This window comes from Stegostoma tigrinum, chromosome 46 (genome assembly GCF_030684315.1).
Source record: "Stegostoma tigrinum isolate sSteTig4 chromosome 46, sSteTig4.hap1, whole genome shotgun sequence".
NCBI classification, from domain to species: Eukaryota; Metazoa; Chordata; class Chondrichthyes; order Orectolobiformes; family Stegostomatidae; genus Stegostoma; species Stegostoma tigrinum.
This window is the reverse complement of record NC_081399.1, coordinates 376469-385997: the sequence shown is the minus strand read 5'-3', so window position 1 is coordinate 385997 and position 9529 is coordinate 376469. Positions and strand designations below refer to the sequence as shown.

At 52.8% G+C, this 9529-nt stretch overlaps 1 protein-coding gene across 1 annotated transcript; it reads left to right on the top strand.

Annotated features, from left to right (window-relative positions):
• Positions 1–320: 320 nt before the first annotated feature.
• On the top strand, positions 321–7098 carry LOC125449623 (ecto-ADP-ribosyltransferase 5-like). The gene is made up of 2 exons (XM_048525469.2): positions 321–498; positions 5673–7098. Exons 1-2 carry the CDS (start codon positions 456–458, stop codon positions 6557–6559), a joined length of 930 nt encoding a protein of 309 aa, XP_048381426.1. The 5' UTR covers positions 321–455; the 3' UTR covers positions 6560–7098.
• The last annotated feature ends 2431 nt before the right edge of the window (positions 7099–9529 follow it).

The following is a 9529-nucleotide window of genomic DNA, read 5'->3' as shown; positions in this document are numbered from 1 at the left end:
TGTTCATCCAGCCTCACATTTTATTATATGTGGTGTTGCTGTTGGGTGATCAGCATCTTCATATCGAACAGTATACAGACAGAAAGGCAGAATGGCCAGCTCCTAGTTTCGATGAGAGGGAAGGAGAGAGTCCCACAACTGGTTCAGACAGAGACTGAGAGCGAACTTTTTCAGAGACGGGGATCAGCTAGAGAAATAGAGCACTAGAGAGATAGAGAGATGCAGAGAGAGATAGAGAGGAGCAGTGAGGGAGACAGAGAGAGAGAGCATGAGCAAGGGGTCGAGAGAGAGAGAGAGAGAATGCTCGAGCTGGTCGAGATAGAGAGAATGAGCGAGGAGGTGGATATTACAGAATGATGCATTCTTCCAAAAATCACATGCATGTGTAGATTTACAGACTGCAGCTGGTAGAGAGACGGAGACGGAGAGACGGAGAGGGAGAGAGAGGCGGAACCATGAGGAACTTGAACACTCTGGTCCTGACTTGCTGCTATTGCTGTAAGTGAATAGAAACAATTCCATCCTTCTCTCTCTCTCTCTCTACCGAGATCTCTCACTCACTCTCTCCTGACATGTCCCTAGATTCCCTCTGTCCATCAGTCCCTCTCATTTTCTATCTCTATCTCTGTCTCTCTCTGCTTCCATTACTTTCTCCCTTTCCCTTCCTGCCCAGCCCTCTCTCTCTGCCTCACTCTCTCTATCCTACTCTCACTTGTCCACACTCTCTCTATCTCCATATCTCTAGCACATTTGTTCTCTCTCTCTGTCTCTGCATCTCTGGCCACTCTTACTTGACCTCTCTCTCTCTCTCTCTCTTGCTCTCTCGCTCTCTCTCTCTCTCTCTCTGTTTGTCTCTCTCTTTCTCCCTCTCTCTCTCCCTCTTTCTCTTCCCTTCTCCCTGTCCCTCCCTCTCTCCCTCCCTCTCTCTTCCTCCCCTATCTCTCTCTCTCTCTTTTCTTCTCTCCCTTATGCCCTCTCTCTCTGTCTCAGTGCCCCTCACTCCCTCTATCTCTCTCTCGCTCTCCCTCTCCATCTCTCTCCTCCCCACTCTGTCTCTCTCACTGCCCCTTGTTGTACCAGCCCTCACACTGCTCTATGCCCCCGCTGCAAACACCACAAAGGCACTCATTCTGATTCACACAATGAGGCTGTTGTGAACAAATGTTGGAATCTTTGTTGAATAAGCAATGAGCAGATCCATCCTCCCTCGGGGCATAGAGAGAGGCAGACACAGAGAGAGAGAGAGAGAGAGAGAGAGAGAGAGAGAGAGCGATCAATATCAGAGAGACTCAGAGAGACAGGAGGGGGTGGAGAGAGAGAGAGAGAGAAAACAGTTGGTGAGGAGACAGATAAGTGTGGGGCGAAGAGAGTGAATGAGAGAGAGAGAGTAACGCGGTGTGACAGAGTGAGAGAGCACGAGAAATTTCAGACACCGAATATAGCTCTGACACCCCCTTCCTATTATTGCACCTCCCTCCAGCCCCCAACACCACCTCCCTATTCCTGGACCTCCCTCCAGCCCCCTAACCCGTCCCTATTCCTGCACCTTCACCCAGTCCCTTATCCTCCTCCCTATTCCTGCACCTGCCTCCAGCCCCCTAACTCGTCCCTATTCCTGCACCTTCACCCAGTCCCTTATCCTCCTCCCTATTCCTGCACCTGCCTCCAGCCCCCTAACCCGTCCCTATTCCTGCACCTTCACCCAGTCCCTTATCCCCCTCCCTATTCCTGCACCTCCCTCCAGCCCCTTATCCTCCTCCCTATTCCTGCACCTTCCTCCTGTCCCCTACACCTTCCCAATCCCTGCACCTTCTTCCAGCCCCTACACCCCCTCCCTTTTCCTGCACCTTCCCCCAGCCCCCTATCCCCCTCCTTATTCCTGCACCTTTCTATAGTCCGCTACACCCCCTCCCTATTCCTGCACCTTCCACCAGCCCCTACACTCCCTCCCTATTCCTGCACCTTCCTCCAGTCCCCTACACCCCTCCCTATTCCTGCACCTTCCTCCAGTCCCCTACACCCCCTCCCTATCTCTGTAACCTCCTCCAGCTCCATACACCCCCTCCCTATCTCTGTTATCTCCTCCAGCTCCCTACACCCTTCCCTAAGCCTGTCACCTCCTCAAGCCTCTACACTCTGTCTCTATCTCTGTAACCTCCTCCAGCCCCCTACAGCCCTCCCTATCTCTGTCACCTCCTCAAGCTTTTACACTCCCTCCCTATCTCTGTAAACCCTTCCAGCCTTTACATTCCCCCCATCTCTGTCACCACATGTGAACCACTATTGAGTTAGGGAGGGCGTGTAGGGGCTGGAGGGGATTACCGAGGTAGGGAGGAGGTGTGGGGGCTGGAGGGGGTTACAGAGATGGGGAGGGGGTGTAGGGGCTGGACGAGGTTACAGGGATAGGGAGGGGGTGTAGGGGCTGGAGGAGGCGACAGAGAAAGGGAGGTGTTTGGGGCAGAAGGAGGTGACAGAGAAAGGGAGGGTGTGTAGGAGCTGGAGGAGATGACAGAGATAGGGAGGGATGTAGGGACTGGAGGGGGTTACAGAGATAGGGAGGGGGTGTAGGGCCCAGAGGAGTTGACAGAGATAGGGAGGTGTTTAGGGGCAGGAGGGCGTTACAGAACATAAAACATTACAGCGCAGTACAGGCCCTTCGGCCCATGATGTTGCATCGATCTATTATCCTACTAAGATCAAACTACCCTGCATACCCTACATTTTACTATCCTCCGTGTCCCTATCCAAGAGTCACTTAAAACTGTCCAAAGTATCTGACTCCACTCCCACTATTGGCAGCGCATTCCACACACCTACCACTCTGTGTGTGAAGAACCTATCTCTGACATCTCCCCATACCTTCCTTCAATCACCTTAACATTATGCCCCCTCGTAATAGTCATTTCCACCCTGGGAAAAAGTCTCTGTCTATCCACTCTATCTATGCCTCATCATCTTGTACATCTCTGTTGAGTCACCTCTCATCCTTCTTTGCTCCAATGAGAAAAGCCCTAGCTCCCTCAACCTTTCCCCTGAAGACCTGCCTTCCAGTCCAGGCAGCATTCTGGTAAATCTCCTCCGAACCCGCTCTAAAGCTTCCACATTTTTCCTATAATGAGGTGACCAGAACTGAACACAATATTCCAAGTGTGGTCTAACCAGAGTTTTATGGAGCTGCAGCTCAACCTCACGGCTCTTAAAACTCAATTCCTCTGCCAATGAAAGCCAACACACCATACACCTTCTTTACAACCCTATTAACTTGGGTGGCAACTTTGAGTGATCTATTGACATGGATTCCAATATCCCTCTGTTCCTCCACACTGCAGAGAGTCCTGCCATTAACCCTGTATTCTGCATTCAAATTCAACCTTCCAAAATGAATCACTTCACACTTTTCTGGGTTGAATTCAGTCTGCCACTTCTTTGCCTAGCTCTGCATCCCGTCAAGGTCCTTTTGAAACGTACAACAGCCCTCCACGCTGTCCACAACTCCACCAACATTCGTGTCATTGGCAAACTCACTAACCCACCCTTCCACTTCCTCATCAAAGTCATTAGTAAAGATCACAAAGAGCAGAGATCCCAGAATGGATCCCTGCAGAACACCATAGTTCGCGGAGCTCCAGGCTGAATACGTTACATCTACAACCACCCTCTGTTTTCTATTGAACAGCCAGTTTTGCAACCAGACAACTAAATTTCCCTGAATCCCATGCCTCCTGACTTTCTGAATGAGCCCACCATGTGGAACCTTATCGAATGTTTTGCTAAAATCCATATAAACCACATCCACTGCTCGACCTTCATCACTATGTTTTGTCACAACCTAAAGGAATTCACTGAGGCTTGTGAGGCATGACCTGCCCCTCACACAGTCATGCTATTTCTAATCAAACTGTGCTTTTCAAATAATCATAAATACTATCTCTCAGAATCCTCTTCAATAATTTGACCACCATAGAAGTAAGACTGACTCGCCTGTAATTTCCAGAATTATCGCTATTCCCTTCCTTGAACAAGGGAATGACATCTGTCACCCTCCAATCTTCCGGCACTACTCCAGTGGACAATAAGGACACAAAGATCATTGCCAAACGGGCAGCACTCTCTTCCCTCGCCTCGCATAGTAACTTTGGGTATATCCCGTCTGGCCCATTATCTCTCCTCATGCTTTTCAAAATTTCTAGCACATCCTCCTTCCTAACATCAACCTGTTCGAGCATACCTGCCTGTTTCATGCTGCCCTCACAAACATCAGGGTCCCTCTCACTGGTGAGTACTGAAGCAAGGAGGGCGAGGAGGAGATGGAGGAGGAGTTGAGCTCCTGGCTGATGCTGCTGGAGAAGGAACGAAAGCTGAACCTGGCCCTGGATAAGGCCTGGTTTGAAGCAAAGTATTCATTAAGGACCTCCCCTATTTCCACTGACTCTGCGCACAAGTTCCCTCCGCCATCCCTGATTAGCTCTACCCTCACTCTCGCCATTCTCTTGTTCTTCACCTAAGGATAGAATGCCTTGGGGTTTTCCTTGACCCTACCCACCAATGTTTTCTCATACACCTTCTAGGTCTCCTAAGTCCATTCTTCAGTTCCTTCTGGGCTACCTTGTAGCCCTCTTGAGCCCTGTCCAATCAGTGCTTCCTCAACCTTAAGTAAGCTTCCTCCTTCCTCTTGACTAGGTGTTCCTCATGTCTTGTCATCCAAGGTCCCTTCACCTTCCCATCCCTTCCTTGCCTCAGTGGGACAAACATCTCCAGCACTTGTAGCAATTGCTCCCTAAACAACCTCCACATTTCTGTCATACATTTCCCTGAGAACCTCGGTTCTCAATTTATGCTCCGCAGTTCCTGCCTAATAGCAGTGTAATTTCCCCTACCCCAATTAAACCCTTCCCCATATCGTCTGCTCCTGTCCCTCTCCATGACTGTAGTAAAGGTCAGGGAGTTGTGATTGCTATTACTGAAATGCTGTCCCACTGAGAGATCAGACTCCTGGCCTGGTTCTTTGCCAAGCACCAAATCCTACATATTGAGTCAAAAATCCTTCCTGGACACACCTGACAAAATCTGCTCCGCCCAAACTATTAGCACTAAGGAGGATCCAGTCTATATGAGGGAATGAAATCTCCCACAACAATAACCCTGTTATTTCTGAACCTTTCCACAAGCTGCCTCCAAATCTGTTCCTCAGCGTCTCTGTTGCTATTGGGGATGGGGGGTGGGGGGGAGGGGGGGGTGTCTACAGAAAACGCCCAGTAAAGTGACTGCTCCTTTCCTGTTTCTGACTTTCACCCAGACTAACTCAGTGCACAAACCCTCTTCCACAACCTCCCTTCTGCAGCTGTGATACCATCCCGGGTTAGCAATGCCACTCCCCCACCTCTTATACCTCCCTCCCTATTTCTATTGAAACCGCTATACCCCGGGGCATTCCTGCCGCGGTCTTCTCGAGAAAGAATTTTCTGTGTCTCTGCCTCTGATTCTCTCCTTTTCACTCTATCTCTCTCTCTCACTCTCTCCATCTCTCTCTCTCACACCATCTCTCTCACTCTCTCCCTCTCTCTCTCTCACACCATCTCTCTCACTCTCTCCATCTCTCTCTCTCACACCATCTCTCTCACTCTCTCCCTCTCACTCTCTCTCTCTGTCTCTCTCCCTCCCCGACTCTGCAGTGGTCTGGGTCCCCCCGGGGGCCCCGGGCAAGAGGCCGACCCGTTTCTCCAGCGAGCTGATCAACCTGGGGAGGGTGCGCGGCTGTGAAGGAGACGAGAGTGCGGAGGAGGGCGAAGAGGAGGACGAGGAGCAGATGGAGGAGGAGTTGAGCTCCTGGCTGGTGCTGCTGGAGAAGGAACGAAAGCTGAACCCGGCCCTGGATAAGGCCTGGTCTCAGGCCTGGCTGGAGTGGGCCAGGATGAAGGAGGGGGGTCACACTGCCCCGGGAGGCCTGAGGGACGAGCTGGTGGTGGCTGTAGTGTGTTACGCACTGGAATACCCTCCCCCGCCCTCGGGACCCCTCTACCTGGTTTTCAACCAGGCTTCGCGGCAGTGCTTGGGGGCCGAGGATTTGCCGGAGGCCTGCGAGCGGTTCAGGGGCCTACACCAGCTCCTGGGCCTGGCACTGAGGGGCCTGAGGAGGGCACAGCAGGTCCAGGGCAGGGAGGGGGCCCCAGGCACAGTGTACAGGGGCTCCCCGAGGCCATTCTGGGCCAAGGTGGGAGACACAGTGCAGTTTGGGAGTTTCACTTCGACGTCGGCGAATCGGGACGTGGCAGAGATTTTCGCCGGAGGGGCAGGGGTAGGGGGCACTCTCTTTCACATCCGCACGGCCAGGGGAGCCTCGGTGGAGGAGCTCTCCCCCTTCCCGCAGGAGAGAGAGGTCCTCATCCCACCCTGCGAGGCGTTCCGAGTGGACAGAGTCGAGACATCGGAGGTCCACGGCCAGCCCCGCATCGACCTCCACCTGACTTCACTCCAGCTGTCGGGGCAGCCCAGGCACCGATGCCCCGGGTCCCTGTACCTCCTCACCCTCACCCTCACTCTCGCTCGGCAACTGTGTTAATCCCGGCAAAAAAATGGGCACTAACCAACTAACCACCACGTCAATCAGAATTTAATCCCAGGGGTCAGCGCTGAGGGAGCGCCGCACTGTCAGAGGTTCAGTGCTGAGGGAGCGGGCACTGTCGGTCGGTTGGCGCTGAGGGAGCAGGCACTGTCGGAGGGTCAGTGCTGAGGGAGCGGGCACTGTCGGAGGGTCAGTGCTGAGGGAGCGCCGCACTGTCGGAGGGTCAGTGCTGAGGGAGCGCCACACTGTCGGAGGGTCAGTGCTGAGGGAGCAGGCACTGTCAGAGGGCCAGTGCTGAGGGAGCGGGCACTGTCGAAGAGTCAGTGCTGAGGGCGCGGGCACTGTCGGTGGGTTGGCGCTGAGGGAGGAGGCACTGTCGGAGGGTCAGTGCTGAGGGAGCACCGCATTGTCGGATGGTCAGTGCTGAGGGAGCGGGCACTGTCGGAGGGTCAGTGCTGAGGGAGCGGGCACTGTGGGAGGGTCAGTGCTGAGGGAGGGGGCACTGTCGGAGGTCAGCGCTGAGGGAGGGGGCACTGTTGGAGGGTCAGTGCTGAGGGAGCGGGCACTGTGGGAGGGTCAGTGCTGAGGGAGGGGGCACTGTCGGAGGTCAGCGCTGAGGGAGGGGGCACTGTTGGAGGGTCAGTGCTGAGGGAGCGGGCACTGTCAGAGGGTCAGTGCTGAGCGAGCGGGCACTGTCGGACAGTCAGTGCTGAGGGAGTGGGCACTGTCGGAGGGTCAGTGCTAAGGAAGTGGGCACTGTCGGAGGGTCAGCGCTGAGGGAGTGTAGAATGTATGAGGAACATCGGAATTTGCCTATCCGAGAGTTTATTTCAGGATGAACTATGTCTCAGGTCTCACACTGTTCCCATTCGCGTTGCTCTGCTGTGCTGCCTGCTAATATTTTGTGATGTGGAAGTGCTGGTGTTGAACTGGGGTGAACAAGGTGAGAAATGAGATGACACAGGTTATTGACTAACTGGATTATTTGAAACCACAAGCTTTCTCAGCCTTGCCCCGATGAAGGAGCAGTGCTCCATAAGCTCGTGATGTGAAAGAAAGCTGTTGGTGTGTATAACCTGGAGTTATGTGACCTCTGAATTTGTTCATGATTCACTCTGTGTCATGAAACACTCCCATTTTCCTGTTTCTTACGGCTAAACCACAGCTAATCCCCATCGGTCAGCTTTCCTGCTGGTAGGCTGATATAGCACTGTAAAATATGCAATAAAGTGGAAAATTGAAATAAACAAAAAGTTAATTCCTGTGTATTTTCATAAAGCCTGGACTCTCACCAAAGTGAGACTCGCTCGCTGAACAGCATCTCTGACACAGAGAGAGAGGGGGAGAGAGAGGGGGGAGGTTGAGGGGGAGAGGGTGAGAGTCGGGGAGAGGTGGAGAGAGATGGGAGGGAAAGGGGGAGGGAGAGAGAGAGAGAAATGGGAAATGAGCCAGAGTTCCCTGCTCCTGTTCACTGCTCAGTGATAACATGGTGTAGAGCTGGATGAACACAGCAGGCCAAGCTCTCTATCTTTTCTCTGAAGAAGGGTCTCGGCCTGAAACATCAGCTTTCCTGCTCCTCTGATGCTGCTTGGCCTGCTGTGTTCATCCAGCAGCTTTCCTGTTCCTCTGATGCTGCTCGGCCTGCTGTGTTCATCCAGCTCTACACCTTGTTACCTCAGATTCTCCAGCATCTGCGGTTCCTGCTATCACTGCTCAGTGATTTCTGGTTACAGATATATTGAATGAATGGTGACTGTTTCTCTATTCAGTGTGTAGCTCCATCACAAAATTTGCTGGCAGGTTGTGCGAGATTTCTCGAGGCCGGTGCAATCCTCAGTGCTATTCCCACAGGGACAGTCTCTGTTCTACCTCTGTTTCTAGGTTGACCAGGATGTGTTATTCATTCTGTATTTGGGGGCATTATGCAGAAACGTGTAAACATAGTAACTGGAGTTTTGCAGGGGAAGTGGAGAGGCAGAGACGCAGTGAGGGACACTAAGAGGCAGGAAGGGACAGTGTGATGGAATTGAGATGGAGGGAGACAGAGAGTGAGACTGTGATTAATAGAAACAGGGAGGTGGGGAAACAGAGATAGGGAGTAGGAACCGCAGATGCTGGAGAATCTGAGATAACACGGTGTGGAGCTGGATGAACACAGCAGGCCGAGCAGCATCAGAGGAGCAGGAAAGCTGCTGGATGAACATAGCAGGCCGAGGAGCATCAGAGGAGCAGGAAAGCTGCTGGATGAACACAGCAGGACAAGCAGCATCCGAGGAGCAGGAAAGCTGCTGGATGAACACAGCAGGCCGAGCAGCATCAGAGGAGCAGGAAAGCTGCTGGATGAACACAGCAGGACAAGCAGCATCAGAGGAGCAGGAAAGCTGCTGGATGAACACAGCAGGACAAGCAGCATCAGAGGAGCAGGAAAGCTGCTGGATGAACACAGCAGGACAAGCAGCATCAGAGGAGCAGGAAAGCTGCTGGATGAACACAGCAGGACAAGCAGCATCAGAGGAGCAGGAAAGCTGCTGGATGAACATAGCAGGCCGAGCAGCATCAGAGGAGCAGGAAAGCTGCTGGATGAACACAGCAGGACAAGCAGCATCAGAGGAGCAGGAAAGCTGCTGGATGAACACAGCAGGACAAGCAGCATCAGAGGAGCAGGAAAGCTGACGGTTCGGGCCTAGACCTTTCTTCAGAAAAAAGATAGTGCTTTAGAGAGAGGGAGACCAAGAGAAAATGAGAGAGAGAGACAATGTGGTTGAGAGACACAGAGTGAAAGTGTGTATGAGGGAAAGAGAGAGACAGAAAAAGGGAGAGAGAGAGAGAGAGAGAAAGCTAACAGGAGAGTCAGGGAGTGGGTTCCAGTGGGAGACTGACAGGTGGAGGCAGTCTGATTGAAAGGCCCTCCCAGCCTGATCGTTAGCAACTCCTTTGTCTGTCCAACTGTCTTTCTCTCTCTTTGTG